This window comes from Aspergillus oryzae, chromosome 6 (assembly GCF_000184455.2).
Source record: "Aspergillus oryzae RIB40 DNA, chromosome 6".
Taxonomy (NCBI): domain Eukaryota; kingdom Fungi; phylum Ascomycota; class Eurotiomycetes; order Eurotiales; family Aspergillaceae; genus Aspergillus; species Aspergillus oryzae.
In genome coordinates, this window is record NC_036440.1 from 1,737,323 (window position 1) to 1,756,999 (window position 19,677).

Sequence of the window (19,677 nt, forward strand, 5' to 3'; positions counted from 1 at the left end):
GCGTTCTAAGGACAAGGCGATGTTAGTTCACTACGGAAGGAGTCAGGGGCAGTACAATGAGCCTACATAAGGATCAATATGATCCTGTCAAGATTGATCATGAAAACCTCACAATGAAGTCATTCTAACGCTGTCCGAATGCGTGATTATATCTTGAACAATAAGCCTAGGGGGAAACTGTCAAGCTGGGCCGTTAGAACCCAAAGAAGCGTTCGTGTTGAGACACAAATACTAGTCCCGAGCCGCAGTGGAGTTCGACCCATAATTAATCCCAATTCCGACTTGGAGACAGAGGGACCCGCTTTAGCGTGGGAACTTGGGAAGGGGAAAGTCCGAATGCCAAAGGCGCAGTTGATCTTTGGTTATAAGGAAATTGTGATCATTTTCTAGAGAATTTCTTTCTTTGATTATTGAATGAAAAAGAGAGGCCCTCTGACTGCACGAACAGTCCGTGAGCGGGTGGTTGAAAAGTAAGAGAAGGTTAAGAGGGGGTAAACTTTCCAGACTTGATAATCGTACGTTCATGGTTGAAAGACTGTTTGGGATAAACAAGCGGGACACCTTGTGGCTGGTGAAGAGAAACAGCCACTGGCTGTGCTCCGATTTCTACCTAGGTCCTAGGTACGGAGTATACTGAAAGTTCTTGGCTTTGAACTCCGCAATAGCAACTTAGGATATAAGGCTAACATCTCCTCGACTGTTGCTCCTCAACCTTGGCACTTAACTTCTTGTTATTCCTCTACCTTGTCAACCCGCCTTCACAGATCATAAGCAATAGAAATAAAGTACAGGCATAAAGAGAGAGAGAAATGGCAGACCCTCTTAAACCTTTGGATGCCGCACCCCGCACGAACCCATCACCCATATCGCAAAAGACATATCCGGTCGCAGGAATACTTACTACGGTATTTGGTTTAAATGAGTTACCCGCCCAAGCTTCAGAGGTTGCGTGCCTCTGGTTGTTGCACCCCCGACTAGCGACTCAGGAACGGATGACGGGAATTGCTACAGCAGCCATCACGGACTGGAATAACCGAATCAAGACCAGCTATACCAATGATAGCCAATCTGTAAAAGGCCTAATTGCCGTCGCATTTGATCAACGAAACCACGGCACGAGGCTGGTTGATCCCACCGGAAATGAGGCATGGAAACAAGGCAACCCTCGTCATGCGCAGGACATGTTTTCCATCTTTCGTGAGTGCTCCGCATTTTCAGAATGAAGGTTCCCACTTCTGATTTATTCGGAACTTAGAGGGCACTGCACGGGATGTTTCCCTTTTGATCGATTATCTCCCATCTTTCGTGTTTCCTCAATCCGAGTACAAGATCACCCAAAACCTCGTACTTGGTGTTTCCCTGGGTGGACATGCAGCGTGGAGCTGTATCCTACACGAGCCGCGTATTACTGCCGGCGTGATTATCATTGGTTGTCCTGACTATGTAAATCTCATGGCTGATCGTGCGAGACTGTCGAAACTCCCAGCATGGACAAGCAGTAACCCGCCAGGCTCCCAGTTCTTGGGTTCTGAGGCGTTTCCTGTGTCTCTCCTAGACACCGTCCGTAAATATGACCCAGCCAGTCTGTTCTTGAGCTATATGGATATGAAGAAGAGTGTTGAGCCTCTGCGGAACTGTACCTTGCCGGAGCCGACCGAGAAAGAGAAGCAGGCTCTGCAGCCGCTGTTGGCCCGCTGCTTAGCAGGCAAAAGAATACTTAATCTTTCCGGCGGTATAGATAAACTAGTTCCGTACCATCGTGGAGAAGCCTTCTTAACTTGGTTGAAACAAGCAGTGTCCCCTAACGGCTGGTTTTCCAATGGTGCGGTGACCCTAGAAGATGTTATTGATGAGAGCGCGGCGCATGAGGTGACGCCCAAAATGGTTGACGAAGCAGTGCGATTCATTAGTGATGCTCTCGCCGCCAATGACGAGGATTTAAGGAAGTCTGGATTTGTTCGTGAATCCAAGATATAATCGGATTATAGAACGAGTTAAGTACACAATGATAAACAATGTGATCCTGATCAATACCATCTGGTATCAGCATCCCCGTACTAACAGGCGCCCGAGCTCATGCGCCGAGAAGCAATCTTGCCGCCCACTGATATCGTTCCAGATGGAGGCGGTATGTGAATAAAACAGTAGGCAAGTGTAAAAGGGCAATTCTAAGCGGTTCTACCTGGTTCAGAAGTAAGATAGCAACTATTCAGCCAACCACGTAGGGCTTACCTCTGAAGCTCAGAAGGTTCTACTTCTATCTTACAGCGTTGTCGCCAAGGCTCATGTTGCCCGGGACGGCTTTAGGTTTAGAAAAAGCGAAAAGGAATCCTCCTTTATGGTATTTTGTGAGATAGTGAGATCGTAAGGGTGTCCGGAGGCTATGCTATGCTCATCACAAACAAAAACCCTTTGTTTTGTAAATACACGGATCCCTATGGCCGATCCGCGGCTCCCATGTTCGAGTCTTTATTCCCTTCGAAAGAAACCGAGCCTCAATAACGCCGACCAGAGTCAGCGTAGCACCTTGACCTTCTTAAGATAGCCCCGTAATCCACATTTAAGCAACCAACTCAACGACACCACCAGCCTCCTTGATCTTCCGTTCAGCATCCCGGCTGAAGTACCTGGCACGGACGACGATGGGGATCTCGGGAATGCGGCCCTTGCCGAGAACCTTGGAGTAGCCAAGAGGAAGGAGGTCGATAACGGGAGCAGTGTCGGTCTTCTGGCCGTTCACGTAGGCGTCACGCTGCTCAGCGGGAACGAGGGACCACAGCTAAACCAAGAGTTCACCAATCAGTTAAATGTTAATCACAGCCATGGTAAATATCTCGCTCCCTTCATTGTTGCCAATTGATTCATCTTGCTTTCATAGCATCCCTCATATTTCATGTCACACTATGCATTTCATGCAACCTATCCTCCTCTTTATCTCCTTCCATCGGTCTACGGCAATGTTCATAACTCCACGTACCTTGTCGAGGTTGATCACGGGCTTCCAGAACTGCTGATTGGTCTTGTGGAAGTACCTCATACCAACCTTACCGAAATAACCGGGGTGGTACTTGTCGAGGTTGGTACGGTGGTGGTGCTGACCACCGGCCATACCACGACCACCGGGGTGCTTGCGGTGCTTGCCGATACGACCGTAACCGGCGGACACATGGCCGCGGCTAGAAGAGAGAGATCCAAGTCAGCTTCGTCTTGTCCCAATCATTCATAACGTCGATATAGGAGCCGGATGGGATATTAGCTTGTCGCATTTTACCACGACAAACAAGAACGTTCGACCACACTAAGGCGATAAAGAAAGAGCTTTTCGACTCACGCTTTCCTTGTCTTCGAGAAACGGGTAGGCATCTTGTCGACGGTGGTGTGCTCGACAAGACCGGTCTGAGTGTTTGGCGATGGGGGGATGCGATCGTGTGTGCTGGTCGCTCAGATGTTGAAATCAAGGCCTGGAGGCGGCGGCTCTAGATTGTGCGCTAAGTTCGCTTGCCCTAAGTAGGGTCAACCCTTCCTGTCTTGGCATAATCACGTGATCCTCATCACGGGAAAATGAGTGAAGACCAATATTTTCTAAGGAAGAAATTTTCATATTAAGAATGTATAAAGTAATGTTTACTAGGTTTTGCTGGTCCTTTGTGCCACAAAGAACTTCGAAAGACTACCTATTGTTGCCCCAGCTGGCCGCAGAGCGGAACTGCTCGCCATGCTTTGTTTGATCCAAGCGGGCAGTTTCCCTTGTATAGCGGGTTTATCGTAACGTCTATCCATCAAAACGATGGCAGCGTAATCATTACGATGTCTAATCGCTCTCCCTATACACTGATTGACTGCCCGCATGCAGGAGTTCTCATAGAAATCCTTTCCCGCAGCTTTTGCGACCAACTGCCGGTTTGCATCGGAGCCCGAGCTCTCTTTGTATGCTTTTTGCTCAACATAGTGGATCTTTGCTTGCCAAACCGCACTGCGTATATTTGGAAAGGGCAAGCCAACAATCAACACACCTCTCCCCAATCTGTCAGAAAAGTTGATACCCTCTGACAGCTTTCCACCGACCACGGAAAGAAGTAACGCCCCTCGCCCTGATCCGACAATACTTGCATATTCTTGCAAAAGCTCCTCAGTGCTTATAGTCACATCTCGTGACTCATGCAGAATAGTCTTTTTCCCCTCGATCAAGTCATAGACAGTACGATTCTTCTCTCCTGCAAGGGTTCTTTTCCATATGCTCAACACTTGACTTAGATAGTCATAACTTGGGAAAAAGGCAACGACGCCATCTGGAATAACCTGGCATAGAGCAGCCATCGTTCGTCCCAGGTCAACTATCTGTGCACACGCATGATTTAGATCGTGGAAATAGAAGGGTTACTCGAACTAAGAATTCATACCATCCGTTCTGAATCCCGTGTCTCAAAGGTAAAGTCAAATTCTGTACCTGTAACCCCTTTACCTAGGACTTGTGCGATCAAATTCTCTGGGGGAATGACATGACCATAGCTAAAGGTGCCCAGGCGACTCGATGGCACGTATGGGAACAAGTGATGTATGTAATCCGTCATCTGTATGTTTTGTCAACTAATGAAAAAAGGGCGTGCTAGTTAGAAACTAACATACAGGTGACATAGTTCCGCCAGCTAAGATAACAGCTCTTGCATCGTCAACAATTTCGCGAAATTGATTCATTGGGTCGAGGAGCATATATTTCAACTGAATATCACCTTGGGCCTTAATATAGAACAATTTTCCTTCTGCTGAAAGGTTCATCAATGGTAGGAGGAAACTCTGTATATGGAATAGGACCGGTGTGGAAGGCTTTCTGTCTGCTTGGCGGTCTGCTCGCTCTCGAGAAAATTCGGAATAACCGTCAACCTTCCTCGCTAGTTTACTCTCACGTAAATATCGACATAACTTGTAAGGGTTAATCTGGTCCACGCCTTTTCCAGACATGAGGTCTGATGGCTGGACAGGACCTTCGGGAGCTTGACTTGTTTCGAGAATTGTTTTGAGGTGGTCAGTAATCGAAGTGACAAGTCTGATAACCTGTGCGATATAGTTCCGGTTCTTTCCTTTCAGTCGAGTTTTAAACTTTCTTGCGTATGTTGTCAACTGGAATAGAGAGGTTTGCAGTTCCGAGAGTGTGATTGTTACCGAATGGATGTTGGATATAGCATCCATCAAATTATGAGCCTCGTCAATAACAACGACATGCCCCTTTATCGATAGATCAAGCGCGTCTCTGGCTGACCGCTGAAGCAACAAGGGATACGGAAGCGTCACGATCTTTCAAATATTAACAACGGCTGTCCAGCAAACAGGTTCTGTGAGCAACCCACCTCACTATGCTTGGTGACTGAGCGGGACGCGTAGTAGGGACATATTCCAATATCCTTCCCTAATTTTCCTATATCCTCAATATCCTTAACTGTGGCTAGTACGTGGTCCCGAAATTGTAAAACCTGCGCCTCGTTCTCATTTGATGGTAGAAACGGGCATCTCTGTTCCGCGGCAACACCTGGCTGCTGCATATCTAAGCAGCGTTCACTGATTGCAGTTACATTATCTAAGGAAGACACTCGAGGGTTTATGCACAGATTTTTCCGAGACCCAAGAGATAAGTGCCTTACACCTTCCTGGAGTCCATCTGTGTCAGCCACTCCTTCACTGAAGTCCTTCGGTATGCTCGAAGGCATATTGACTCTTCGCAATTCGCTTGCAAATTGTGTTAATTGGGAGTGTGTCCTCGAGCAGTAAAGTATCTTGATATCTTCATCCCCATAATCTTCGTCTTGTCTGGGATGTGCCGATGATTTGTGTTGGAAACGCTTCAATAACTCTAGCGTGCCGGTGGAAAGACCGCTTGAATAATCAGTCCGCTTCCGTGAGGAACTCTTCTCTTCGCCTTCGCTGTCGTAATCATCCAATGCGAAATCATTGTCGGTCTGCGCATCTGAAGCCCTAGAAGGCACATCGAACTTCTGGACTGGCGTTTCAGCAAGGAAATTGCCTACTCATGAAACTGATAGCTACCATACCTGTCGTTTGCGTGGTCCGCTCGAGTTCTCTAGAGCAATTTTCTGCTTTTCCTCTTTATGCCTTGCTTTTGCCAATCGTTCCTGGAGTTCTTTCCTCTTCTCAGAGACAGCGCGACTGGATTCCCGTTTTGCATACTCCAGCATCCATTCCGGTTCTCCGTCATCATCTGCGAGATTACGTATTAGACCAGATTCCTGTTAAGTCCAACCGAAAGTCTAACATGTAGTGTTGTTGACAGTTTCCTGGAAAACTTTCCGTTTATGGTCTCGTAGCCAGGTCAACGAGCCGCATATTATGCTTAAAGATTTTCCCTAGTGCAGACAAGTCTCAGTAATCGAACAAGTGCTTATTGTCAGTATGATATTTAAAGTCTTCTGCTAATATACATTCCGTTACTTCTACAACGGCAGATATCCACCAAGAATGGAGGTGTAGAAACAACAACTGGTCCAAAAGTTTGACTCACAGTGCCTATCATCAGGTGCGTCAGAGGAGCCTCAATTCAAATCGAACGCCAACTTACCAGTGGGAGACTCAAAGACAGCCACTTTACCCTTTTCAATACAAGAGTATAAGGCCCGCATGAACTGGAGCTGAATGTCATATGGCGAATAAGGGTGGTGGAACTCTTCTGCCTGGGGTTCCATGATTCCTGCAGGAGATAGCGTTCACACGTTCATCAGGTATTAGTAGATCAGAGGCTCAAGCTCAGTATGGGTCCATTGTACGATCCGCCTATCAACTAGCCAACTAGCCGAAGAGGGAGGAAAGGAGCAGGGGCAAAGGAAAACGGAAAACGGAAAAGATAAAAGGAAAACTAAAAAGAGTAAAAGGGGGCGGGGTGCAGGTTACTAATTTGTACTAGAAGGCCCAATGATAAGAGGCGAAAATGGGGGCGGTAAGATTAAGACCTCGTCTGTAGTACTTACCTACTCTCTAGGCACTCACTGTCTCATATAGTCCTAGACTTATAGTATGTACATACACCTGCCACCTACGGAGTACTGTACCTATCCACGATTACATCAGTTCATAACATTATCGAGACCGAAAGACCCACAATGAAGTCTATGTTTTTCAAAGGAGCCTGGAAAGAGCGGAAGAGCTGTTATTACTGTCCCTCAAGTTGCTTCAATACAGAGTACGAATCCTCACTACGCAGGCAATCATATGCCAAGCAAGAAGTGCCAAGTTTTCTTTCGAGATAAAACACAAATTTCTTTCTCTTGAGAAGCAGTTTTGAAAGCGATGAATCATACAAAACCGAGGTCACGGAGAACTTACCCATTAGGTACCTATCTCTATCTGATAGACGATTATGTACCGTATACGGTGTGGAGCAGCGGTTTTTATCAGTTGTAAGGAGTAGTATTTACTGGGTATGTCCAGTTTCTTTCTTACCCTTCTAGTCATACCTGTATGGACAAAGGCACTCGGTAGGTTTTGTATGTACTATGTATGTACTTTACACAGGCACTAGTCCCAGGTAAGCTGACATTTCCCTCTTAGTATCACAGGGACCTTTTTGTCTTCAATTTCTTTTCTTGTCTCTCGCTTAAAAGCATATCATCCTATGTCATCTTCTTCACATACCGGGGTAGGGCAAGGGCTTGCGCTACAGAAATGAATTACTGATTCATCTACCGCCTAGCAGAGCATCTGTTATATTTGAAGTGACGTTATTAGTAAATACTAATTTAATTCAGGGAGGGGAAGGATAACGATGAAAGTACGGAGTACTCCGTAAAAAATACAATTTAAAGTGATTAATTCTCAATTCTTCTTACCCCACTCAACCCATGTCCCATACTACCAGATACGTCCGCAGTACGTCTCTGATTCAACACTCGGGACCCTCATCCATCACTTCACCCCATCCCCCATTCAATTTTCGCTCTTTCGTCTGACAATTCTTACTGGGTAAACACTCGTCATCAGTGGCTTTCCTGCTGCCTGTCTCTCTCTCTCGCTAGATGACGAGCAGGTTCCTTGCAGTTCTTCCAACGTGTTCTGTACGGAGTATATCCAGCAAAGTCTCTGTCTTTCCTGGGTCCTCCGGCAATAAAACTTCCCCACAGTTGGCACTCTTTATTTTCCTTTTATTCTCTTTTTGATTACGTACCGAAGAACCGTTGAGCCCGGAGAGCCTAATCGTATTATTAGCTCTAGTCTGACTCTCAAACCCAAATTATTTGGCAAGGCCAACGAAAGACAAGAACGGAAAAGAAAAGCCCAATAGTCCAGAGAGTTCTTTTGATTATTTATCCTTTTCTGGGGGGGTGGAGGAAAAAAAAAAAAGCTTTCGAGGAAAATTATTAAAGAGGAAGAGAAGAAAATACGCCGACAATGAATAGACCACCTCAAGGTCGCGGTCAGCCAAGGCTGGGAGCTACATGGTATCCAGGGGGTCAGGATGATTTTTACATGCCAGAAGTTATATCCCCTTCCCCCCAAAGGTAAGACAGCCCCATCCAGTTGTTGATTTGGAGAAGAACAAAACAAAGGAAGAAAGAAAGACATAAACCGAAACAGGAAGTCTTCTACAGCTACGCCTGCTTTTTTGGCATCTTTATTTTTCCTCCTTTTTTTTCCCCTTTTCCCCTACAGTGGATGGGTGTGTTGCTAATCTGGACACGCTCTATCTTACCAGCAGAGTCATGCCTGAGGTCCCGGAGACTATGCAGGACAATATTGCCCACCTCGAGCATGAAGCTCGAAGCCCCCACCGTAGTCAATATGCTCCTGTACAATATGATCGGTCTCATTTTCCCGAGAGAACTTCTTCTGCCGCTGTAGTCCAGGGACAGCCCATCACTGCCGGCTACGAGGACACTGCCCACTACGAACAAGCCGCCGTTTACGATACCATGGAATCTCCTAATTTCTCGGCGTTCCCTGTCCTACGCAACCCCCCTCCAAATGTGCCCCCCACCGATGAGCAGAGAGAAGCGAGCTTGGAGAGGGCTCGAATGGCAGTACTTTCCTCCAATGACCCCGAAATGCAATTGGCTTGGGCTCAGGACGCCCTAGCTTACGTCGAGGTCGCCGTGCAGAATGAGGCTCGTCTGTCCCTAATCCAACCCCCGCGTCCCCAAACTCCGCAAGTGGAGCATCAGTTGAAGGTTGATGCGATGAACATCGTTAATTTCTTGGCCGATCAGCATCACCCCAAAGCTGAATTCATCAAGGGCATGTGGTTGGAATTCGGAAAATTTGGATACCGTGTTGATAAAAAGGAAGCATTCAGAGCTTACTCGAGAGCCGCAGAGAAAGGCTATGCCAGGGCTGAGTATCGCATGGGGATGCAGTTCGAGAGTTCTGGTGAGCCCGAAAAAGCCATCCGACATTACGAGAAAGGCGTTGCTCTTGCCGATTCTGCTTCTTTTTACGTACGTTACATCTCCGTCACTATTTTTCATGGCTCGCGCTAATCGGTTGAGGTTATAGCGTTTGGGGATGATGATCTTGCTTGGCCAGCATGGGCAGCGACAAGATTATCAAACGGGCCTTGATTATATCCAGCTAGCTGCGCAATCCTGCGACGAGAATGCGCCGCAGGGTGCCTACGTGTGTAGTTCCCTGAAATCTATTGGTATACTATTCAATCTGACATGGTATCTTGCAGGTTTATGGCATGCTTCTAGCACGGGAGCTGCCCCAAGTGAGCGTCCCGGAGAATTACCTTCCCCTAGATGTCAACGCCGCTCGCGTAAATATCGAGAAAGCTGCATACCATGGATTCGCTAAGGCCCAAGTCAAGATGGGCGCCGCATATGAACTGTGTCAACTAGGTTGCGATTTTAACCCGGCGTTATCTTTGCATTACAACGCATTGGCTGCCCGACAAGGAGAGCCAGAAGCGGAAATGGCCATCAGTAAATGGTTCCTTTGTGGGCATGAGGGTGTCTTCGAGAAGAACGACGAGTTGGCATTCACATACGCTCAGCGTGCAGCTCAGAGCGGCTTCCCAACTGCGGAATTCGCTCTGGGATACTTTTACGAAGTCGGTATCTTCGTCCAGGTTGATATTAAGGAAGCCAGAAGCTGGTATGCCAAGGCTGCGGCAAATGGAAACAAAGACGCTACTAGTCGAATCGACAGTATCTCACGTTCGAAGACGTTGTCCCGAAGGGATCATGAGCAGGTTGCCATCGCTCGGATCAAGTCACGCTACGGCTCTCACCAGCGGAATGAATCCATGCAATCAGCTTCGGAGAATCTTGAAATGCCCGATCCTTCCCGGATGAGTCTTTCAGATAATACCCCGCCAAGTGCTCCGTACCCCGACCGGCCACCTTCCAGGGCTCGGCCAGTGTACCCGCCAGGCTACTCGGTGCCTGACCCACGGCCAAGTTCAGCATTTGGCATCAACCCTAACATTCGCACCAGCGCTCCTAACTATAACCGTGCGGCATCTTATGGACCTGGGCCAATGGGGTATCGCTCTCCTGCCCCTGTCACACCCACCACCAGCGGTCCAGCAAGCCCCACGTCAGCAACACCCAAGCTAGATATTGGCTACTCCGCGCCGATTGAATCTCCGAACTCAAGACGCCCCCAACGCCTTGACAGTACACCGCCTGATCGGCGGCCTGTGAGGACGCCTGTTTCTGCTCAAGGCGGCCCTGTAGGCTCCCCGAAGCCAGTGACCTCTCCGTCTTCTGCAACATTTCCCCAGCGTAGTGAATCCATGCCGCCTCCAAGTGCACCTTTGGCATCCTCGACAACGCCAAAACCATCATCCGCGTCAGCCTCGGTCAGCCAGAAGCCTGCAGCACAGCCAGCCAAGTCTCAAGGCGGCCTACCGGGCAAAGGCCCAAAGACATTTGAGGAGATGGGAGTTCCGACTGCACAAAAGGACAACGACTGCGTATGCAATTCATCCTTTTCGTTAGCTTTTTATTATTTTACGAAAACTGACACCGTCATAGATCGTCATGTGATACCCATGAGTCGTTGTAGACTCTGCACTATAGTTCACTTGTTTCTTATCCGAAGGCTGCTTACGGACGGAGGTGGTACATAGAGGATTTAGTTCGTCATCGTGCGCTCTGATAACGAAAAGAAATTTGAGATATAGGAAGGGCTGTGGTGGGCAAGTTAAATTTCCCCTTCTTTAACGTATGCCTTCGTAATTGTACCGAGTCTCTTATCTTCTATTTTGGTCTTGCATTCGAGTTGGCGGTCGACTCACAATCCTTTGTTTAACATATTTGTAGCTGCTAACAAATGGCTGTTTTTGTTGAGGAATTTCTTTTTTCGCCTAGCCTTATAATTTCCAGACCATCTTACAAAAGATCTTTATAAATAAAAGTGTTCCCCACTCTCGTCAACTAGTCCACGTGAGGCTCGTGTGTTTGTATCACAGAGTAGTGGTAACTGCTTGTAGCATGATGATCATCATCCCCTCCCTGCCTTCGGCTCTCGTTTACTCTTGATTTTCTTCCTATTATCAGCATGAAAGAGAAGGGGCAAAGTGAGAAGATGCCGAACAACGGCAGTGAGTTTGTCACTCATGTTATGGATTCACAGGAATTCTAACCCCAAGCAGCTGTCAACGACGGGCCTACTTTGGTTCTGGACTATCTCCGTAAACCATAGCCCAGCCTTCTTATAAGCATGATAGACTAATTCATCACTCCCGCAAACATAGGGAAGCAGAAGTAAGGGTCCAATCTAGCACGATACTCATGTCTCTCCTTCTGTTCTTTGATAGTCTGGTAGCTAACCTAGAAGAGCAGTCGTCCCTATTCAGTATGTGGTTTCGGGAGGACCTATCAGGCAAATGCCTCACAGCTGATGGCATATAGGCCACAGACGTTTCTGCAAATTTGCACAACAAAGTCACCAAAAGTGAGCAACCCCCATACCAGGTTTGAGCCTCAGTAGACATCTTAATAAAGGCGCAATCGGAAGCATATGCAGCAAAGGTCTTGCGAGAGCTACATCAAAGTCAAAAAATCGAAGGAAGAGCATCCGGTTAGTGAATCCTGCATGCATGCGTCACCGTGGGAGGGTGGGTGGTGAGTGGATATCATGGAATACTAGCACTAACTTCGAGCTTAGGGAGGCAGGCAGTTTATCATGCTCTACAGAAGGGGGCCGATGAAAGCACATTAGAGAGAATGGTGGTTCTGGATGATCACATTCTTCAGCTGCAGGAACAGCTTACTGACCTCAAAGGCTATGTTAAAAGGGCGCGAGCTGAGCTGGCAACTCTGCGTGCGACTCCCTTGGCTTTTGACCTCCAAAAGAGCATCAACCAACTTCAAGTGGAAAAGGAGACTACATTCGCGATTCTAACTCAAGCCCGGGGCACCAGCGCGAGAGAGGTGGATGAGGAAGGCAGAACCATCACCAAAAGAGTATGGGAACGCTGGCAGAAGCGTGTTAATTTACGGAGGAAGGTATGTCGCGATTTGTGGAGAAGATGTCTAGAGATGGTGGATAAGGATGTGACTCGAGAAGAGCTCTGGGTATATATATCTCTCGTCGCCATAATTGAGACTGCTCACGGTAATGAACAGGAATTCCTGGGGCTAGAAGGGCCGTTGATCCTCACTTGATTACAACATTTGTATACATAGGTGAAGGGGCAAGCTAAAATATTGATGGGCCTTCACCACCTCTCGTCAGTTCCCTTTCCAGTGTACGGTGTTTAACGTACCATCTCATACAGATTTCCATTGCTAATGTGGATACTTAGTCTACTATAAAGGATGCACCGAGTGCCCACATAGATGTGGGGAAATGTTGTGTGATCGACCAATTCCTCCGCCTGAAAGAGCCTTGGGGTGATTCGATGAAATGATGGAGGAGCAAGTGGAATCAAATTGAGACACGGCCTTTAAAGAAAACTACGGTGTATGCTCCACCCAAGCATCGTCAGAGGTAATGACATTGCGATATGAGGACCATCCTATCACTTTCGAAGTGTGATCGTGTAATATTTTACCACAGTCCTAACGGCAACCCCATGGGTTTCTCGTATATTGTCTCTAGTGCCATGTGCCTTAATCTTATCAAGTGGGAGAAAGGAGGAAGAGAAGAAATGGGCCTATTGATCTGACTCTAGAGTGGAGGTGAGGAACTACATATTGTGTGGGTGTATAGGGATTGTTTTTGATGTAGCCTTCATTCATTTCAGCTATTCTTCTGGTTGATAATATATAAAGTAGATATCACTTACTCGGAGGCAGTTTGACTTTGAAAATTACATAATTGTTGACCGTGGTACGCAATGAGGTTGTCATATTGGTACAGTTGGCTGTGCGACGGTACATACCTAGCAAGAAATACGCATACAGAAGACAGCATTTCCACGAGTATTACGCTTATATAAGATAAAAGAAGTAGATCCTCAATGTTTTGAGAAATTGTTTCTTTTTTTCTTTTCCCCCTTTAAGAGAAAATACCCAGAGATTTCTTTCTTCTCCTTTTTCCCTCCATCTAAATGCTAAGGAAATGTTGACTTCCGGTAAGTCGTGGTCCAGGTTTACCTAAATTGTTCGGGTTGGCTGCCTCGGAATCAAGGTGTCGACGAGCTAATTGTATGAAAGTCGCAAACTCAACTAGGTTGACCAACGTTCAATATACCGTTTCCACACCAGTCTCTCTTTTTTTCACTTTTTCTTTTCCTGTCTAAATTATTTCTGCTTTCCTCGCCAATTTATTTTATTTTCTGCTGTTATCAATCTTGACCGCCCTCAAGAATCCCTTTCTCATTTAACTACTCCGTACGTACTTTCTTTCTTAGTACTCATTATTATCTCCACCCCGCCCGATAGTAAACCCCTCCGGATTTTGTGGGCTCCCAGTCAGTAGTCCGCCTTCTCTTTCTCTCCGGCCATGCAAGTGTCGGCCTCTCGCAATACTCCTTCTCAACCTCCACCTTCCCACACACCCCGTGCCCATAATCGCCTTTCAGGCGACATGAAAAACCGTGCTCCACTTCCGGTTCCCTCTGGGACTATCCAGAACGGCCATTCCCGCAATCTTTCAGGCTTTGACATGGCTGCCCGTAGCCCTCCTAATCAAAGCAGTAAGACTCTCTGCTCCGTACCTATTGAGCTACAAAGAAGGCCAACGACACTCCTCATGTGGATCCTATCAGCTGCGAAGCGAAGCCAGTGCTGACCTACATATGACGGACAACAGATACTAAGCACGTCCCCTGCAAATTCTTTCGTCAAGGAGCTTGTCAGGCGGGACCTGCCTGTCCTTTCTTACATTCTACCGATGCTGCGATTGACTATGCGCCGTGTAAATACTTCACGAAGGTATGGATTCCCAGAAAACACTTCGACTTTTTCATGCCTGGGGTTGCCCTTTCCCCATCTTTTTGGTCACTGGAGAATAGATATGGCTGATCACATGTGCCATGGGTCCTAGGGCAACTGCAAGTTTGGAGCCAAGTGCGCGCTGGCGCATATTCTCCCTGATGGCCGACGGGTTAATCGACCCAACCCTGGTGTAGGAATGGGCGGTAGTCACCTCAATCTAGGTGGCAGGGTTAATCCCCAAGCGTATGTGAATCAAGATTCAGCTTTGACGAATTCTGTCCTTTCGCAACAGCGAATGAACGGTCAAGAGCCCCGATATGGCCCTCAAGTTCATTCGCAAGAGGAATATGCTACCACACACTCTCCACAACAACCATATGACGCCATTCCCACCATCGACGCGGGCTTGGCTTCAGACGCCGGGTCTAAGTACGGTTCTCCGATTGATGACATGCGATTTCCCATGTCTCCAAATCACCGTCATTTAACCGCACTTGACGCACCCCTCCCTGCCTCCTTTGATAGCCAAGGAATATCGCACGCCGCTCGTTATGGGCCAGTAGCCGCTTCTATGCCATCGAAATTCGGACTGAAACTATCCCCGCCCGCCCAAAGGATTGGCGCCCCCTCCGATGCGCTCCGAAGTCTCCGCGATACCGCATATGGATCGGATTTAAGGAAGCCACCTTCTTTCATGGGCTCTTCCCCTCCTGGGATTCCTGAGGATGGCCCGGGACCTCGATTTTTGCATTCACAGCGTTCGGTGAAACCACGAATGCTCTCTGCGAGTGTTCCGCGGCTTACCGCCTTAGATGATTGGGATGACAGCAATTTCCCGATGGAGGAGGACTACCTGCCTATCAATTTGCACGACGATGTGCTGACGCCGCAGGAGCGGCTGCGACGTCTTTCACGCACAGATTATGAACCTAGTTCAAGTCATCGTGATCTCAGTGGGCTTGGTATGACTGGTACCAGTCTTTCAAAAGTCGGTTCGCCTCTGGCGTCCAGCCCATCCAGATTTGGTGCCCTTTTTGCGAAACAGCGACAGAAGAAGGAGGAGGATGCACATGGCACCTCACTACCACAAGTCGGATCTCCTCTCCGTGAGTCTTCGTTAAACTTTGGCGCAAGTCCCAGCCTTGGCCCCATCGGAAGCCGGCAGACGTCGGGTGACGTCTCGCCCTTTGTCTCTACTCCTTCTCGACAGCAGTCAACGTCCATGATATCGCAACAACTCAGCAGTATGTCACTTCACCCTGGACCTGCCCGTCATTCTTCATCAGTGGGAGCTAGTGGCCGTCTCGACCGTACTGTCTCGTCGCCTGTCAGTACCAGCAGAATCGATGAGGAGCAAGGAGACTTGGTTTTCTCCATGGAAGAAGAAGAGAACAACAAACGGAATTGTACCTCCTGGAGTACCAGTAAAGCTGAGTCCCACGATGACGATTCTACACCGACGAGTAGCTCAGGCTTTCAGTCCTGATATCCTTTTAGGAAAGCGCAAAACCAGGATATGATAGGCACCCATTCTGACACCAATTTATTAGACCTCAAAATCTTTCATCAGGGTAAACAAAAGCCACGCTACATGACGGGAAACATGAGGAAAGCAGCTTTATAATTTGGCACCAGTCCACGATCTCGTTCATGGGGTTTTATTGAAGAGCCTATCAAATGCCTGGCTTTAGCCACATTTTGGTAGGTATTTTGCATAGAACGACTAAACTAAGCGATCTCCGAGAATCTCTGTACAACCTTCTTTCGTCTTGCATATTTTTGGCTTAGACCAGGTTTGGGATAATTCAGCGGTGTGGTCGGAGTTTCAGAGAATTGGAAAGGCTCAATATTCTGCTGATGGCTGTGATCGTGTTTATTTTATTCGTCGTATCTTCCAGTCCTTCGGCATTTCACACATTTCACGATATGGCATTTGAAGGCAGAGAAGTAAGAGAGAAGAGAGTGAATGTTCTTCTCTGATTGCTAAATACATGTCTATCTCGCTTTCTCTTTTTTGTCCCCTCATTCTCTAAAGATCTTTTCTTTGCAAGGTCTCTCTCACCTCATGTAACTGCTCAGTTTTACGAGTCAATGATGTGTTTTGTGCCTTCTTAAATGTGATTATGGTTGTCGAAGAACAGTGTACGTATTTTATAGGATTTATGCCTTGAAGATATTCACAAAATTACCTACATCACTTTGTCTATACAGTGCATAATTGGAAATGTTCGATAAAGACATCTACGTGAAACTCTATTATCACAACCTTCCAAGATAATGCAAAGCTTCAGTCACGCTACGTGCATGAAGGTGGATACCGAATCAGCTACCTACACAATGGTCATGTCCCGCACAAAGAAAAAAGGAAAAGGAAAAGAATAAGAACAAGAGTTTAAAATCAACAAAGGCTTGCATTGTGTTGGGTAACTAAGCGAAAACAACAACTGATAGATTGGATTGACAACTTCTATTCCCCTTCCTGTTTAGTAAAACCCAGGGTCATATCTCATCCATGCACATGATATTTTCTTTAAGGGGGACAAAGGTCGCACTCCTCGACTGCGCCTGAATTTGCCTCGTCTTCTCCTTATTAATACGGTCGGCAAGGACCTTTTGCTCAAGAGCACTGGAATTTGCTTTCCTGGCCTTTTCTGCTTGGTCATGATATAACATCTGATAGATCATCTCTGTGCCGGTCCCAATGTGATCTGCCATGGTGCCAATGGCCTTCATAGTCAGATACTCGATTCTCACAGCCAGCGACGCTTCCTCATCAGCCCGCTGACGCTTTACCCTCTGATCTTGCACATCTCGCTCTTCCACCTCCTTACGCTTCTTCGCTTCGACTAGTTTCCGGCGCTCCTCTTTAACCGCTAGATATTTGAGCGAATGGCCTAGCTTCTGTTGGAGAGGCGGTACAATATCCAGAGGCGGCGAAGAGAAAAATAGAACGTGGCCTTGATTGTCACAATGGAACTGGTCTCGAATATCTTCCGGGATAGTAGCATTAGCAGCATCACTCAAATGGAACACTTCGATCGGACGAGGAGCATTCGGGTTGTACACTGTCCCCGGTGGAACTTGTATGCGGTTCGTCTGATAGGGTGTATATGGTGTTGGCTGAACAGCTGCGTAAGGGTGGGAGACAGCCGGTGTCTGGTAGGAAGGATGTGGAGTCTGCTGTACAAAACCACTGGAGCGTCTCTGGATGGCGGGCTGATATGTTTGAGTAGGGGGTAACTGAGGTTGCTGATAAGTCGCTGGAGGAACTGGTACGGGCGCGTTTTGGACAGGAGGGATTGGTGCTGCGGGCGAGCGCGGTGGTGCAGGAGTGGTTCCGGCTACAGTAGTGTTGCCTTGACTATCCACACTAGGCCGCTGTGGAGTTTGACTGATCGAAGCCTGCCGAGCAGGAGCAGAAGGCAAATTCTGTGGAGGCAAAGACGGGGGTGGAGAAGGTGTGGGCTCAGGTGGTGGGGACTCCTAGGGAAGGTAATATCTGTTAGCCACAATAATGTCACAGGGGTATGTGAAATTGACGTTACAGGATAACAATGACTCACATTCTCATCTCGTGGTCGACGATGAACAGCGCCAACAATTGGCGGCGCGTTCTCGGCTCCCCAGGTTGGTTTTGGAAGATCATCTGTTTCCTTTGCGTCGCTCTTCAGCAGGTGTTTGATAGGGCTTGAAATCTTCTTGATCCGCCGAGGAACATCGAATAGGTCCATTTCGTAATCCTTCTCCCTCACCTCATCCGGGAGGCAGCTTGCCCAAGTCTTAATCTTGTTCAGCTTGTGCTTCTCTTCGTTATACCGAGCTTCACAGACGTATACGTCCTTATCTGGAGGGAGGCCCCTGGGTCGTCCACGATTGTAGCGAGTGAAAAACATCACAAAACAGCGATCTACCACTTCCTCGATCCGATGATCTCGGTACTGGCCAGTCTTGACCACCTCATTTGGATAGAAGTGCTTCTCATAATGGTGGACAGTTTGCTCGGGACGGTAATACCAACAGGCATTAACCCATTTATCTCCCTCGGAATCCTGCCAAGTACGATAGATCTGGGCCACGATGGGTTTGGTTACATCATTAGGGTTTTGTATATGGACCCAATCACCGACCTTCCATAGCTCGCCTTTGTAAAGAATCCCGTCCGGTAATGGCAGGCGCCCATCCTCCATCAAGTACTCACTGTCTGGTTTCTTTTTCTCAATTTCAGCAAGCTTCCGTGATTCTACTTGCAGATCCACAGCATCTTTATAGATCTGACTCTCCGGCTGGTTGTATATTTTGGCGTTGTTGAACATCAGGTCCATATCCCTCATGAAGTGATCGACGGAGTTATACTTCTTCCGCTTAGACTTTCGTTTAATGATGTCAATAGCGATTGGCTCTTTGATCTCCACATAATAGTCAGGATATGTAGCCTTATCAGGCAAACGCTCAAAGTGACGAACTTTGAGTGCGCCGCTTGGCCCTTTCAGCTTTCGAATTCCCTTCAAAACAGCTTTGATTCTGGCCTCCATCGGTGTGTCCACACGCGGCGGTCGTCCTCGTTTTTTTCTTAGCTCAGGATCGTTGGACTTGTGGCCGTCATCTTTTCCACCTTCTCGTTTGCTTCCAGGACGAGGGCCTCGTTTCTTCTTCCGCCGACCATCATCGTCCGAATCCTCTTCGTCCTCGTCGTCCTCGTCATCCTCTTCTTCTTCCTCCTCCTCCTCCGGGAGAGGATCTGCTTCGGGGATCTCGCCGAGGTCGGGGAGTTCAGCAACTTCCGCGGGGATGATTCCCTGATCTACTAGTTTCCGGAATTCGGCGACAAATACATCCTACAGACCAACATCAATAAAAGAGTGCAAACTACACCGAGGGCTTGGAGGTTCTGCAGCAGACCTTAATCACGAGCGCGTCTTCATACGCTTGAGACTTGGGACGGTTGTATGTCTGCGCATTATGAGGAATCTAGTCGGAAAGGTAGCAGGTTAGCATTGGCAAGCTCTAGTATACCGCGGAAGCGATCGCTCCGAAGAGAAGGATGGCCGTTGACTTACCAGAGCACAGTCTCGCACGAACAAAGAGAATTTCGTATATTCTCTCTTGTTGATCTTCTGCTTTAGAATGCTAAGAGCCATCGGCTCTTTGATGATATCGTAATAGTCCGGGACATTGCGCTTATTTACGCTGCGTTGGAAAAGTTTCGACGGATCATGGCCACTGGGGATTGAAGGCAGGAATAGTTAGCTTCGCGATGCGACTAGCGAACAATTCCCAAGGAAACCACTACAACTCACTCTTCTTCCCTGTATTCGTAGATGGCCATGACAACATCCATCATTGACCTCCA

General features: G+C 47.7%; 6 protein-coding genes across 6 annotated transcripts; 4 read left to right on the forward strand and 2 right to left on the reverse strand.

Moving 5' to 3' along the window:
- Positions 1-809: 809 nt before the first annotated feature.
- AO090020000033 (uncharacterized protein) lies at positions 810-1,977 on the forward strand (the record flags this gene model as incomplete). Its single annotated transcript, XM_001824361.3, has 2 exons — positions 810-1,197; positions 1,256-1,977. 2 exons carry the CDS (start codon positions 810-812, stop codon positions 1,975-1,977), a joined length of 1,110 nt encoding a protein of 369 aa, XP_001824413.1.
- A 583-nt stretch (positions 1,978-2,560) lies between these two features.
- On the reverse strand, positions 2,561-3,363 carry AO090020000032 (60S ribosomal protein uL15; the record flags this gene model as incomplete). Its single annotated transcript, XM_001824360.1, has 3 exons — positions 2,561-2,779; positions 2,978-3,176; positions 3,332-3,363. The coding sequence occupies 3 exons, from the start codon at positions 3,361-3,363 to the stop codon at positions 2,561-2,563; spliced, it is 450 nt and encodes a 149-aa protein (XP_001824412.1).
- A 264-nt stretch (positions 3,364-3,627) lies between these two features.
- chl1 (DNA helicase) lies at positions 3,628-6,692 on the reverse strand (the record flags this gene model as incomplete). Its single annotated transcript, XM_023238183.1, has 5 exons — positions 3,628-4,299; positions 4,401-4,571; positions 4,627-5,292; positions 5,346-5,868; positions 6,559-6,692. The coding sequence occupies 5 exons, from the start codon at positions 6,690-6,692 to the stop codon at positions 3,628-3,630; spliced, it is 2,166 nt and encodes a 721-aa protein (XP_023092675.1).
- Positions 6,693-8,391: 1,699 nt separating this feature from the next.
- AO090020000030 (putative chitin synthase activator (Chs3)) lies at positions 8,392-11,662 on the forward strand (the record flags this gene model as incomplete). Its single annotated transcript, XM_023238184.1, has 5 exons — positions 8,392-8,501; positions 8,699-9,434; positions 9,493-9,612; positions 9,671-10,915; positions 11,597-11,662. The coding sequence occupies 5 exons, from the start codon at positions 8,392-8,394 to the stop codon at positions 11,660-11,662; spliced, it is 2,277 nt and encodes a 758-aa protein (XP_023092674.1).
- Positions 11,663-11,735: 73 nt separating this feature from the next.
- On the forward strand, positions 11,736-12,707 carry AO090020000029 (putative TBP interacting domain protein; the record flags this gene model as incomplete). The annotated part of the gene is made up of 4 exons (XM_023238185.1): positions 11,736-11,799; positions 11,949-12,068; positions 12,112-12,521; positions 12,639-12,707. The coding sequence occupies 4 exons, from the start codon at positions 11,736-11,738 to the stop codon at positions 12,705-12,707; spliced, it is 663 nt and encodes a 220-aa protein (XP_023092673.1).
- Positions 12,708-13,893: 1,186 nt separating this feature from the next.
- AO090020000028 (putative spindle poison sensitivity protein Scp3) lies at positions 13,894-17,814 on the forward strand (the record flags this gene model as incomplete). The annotated part of the gene is made up of 4 exons (XM_023238186.1): positions 13,894-14,086; positions 14,203-14,324; positions 14,437-15,790; positions 17,729-17,814. The coding sequence occupies 4 exons, from the start codon at positions 13,894-13,896 to the stop codon at positions 17,812-17,814; spliced, it is 1,755 nt and encodes a 584-aa protein (XP_023092672.1).
- Positions 17,815-19,677: the final 1,863 nt, after the last annotated feature.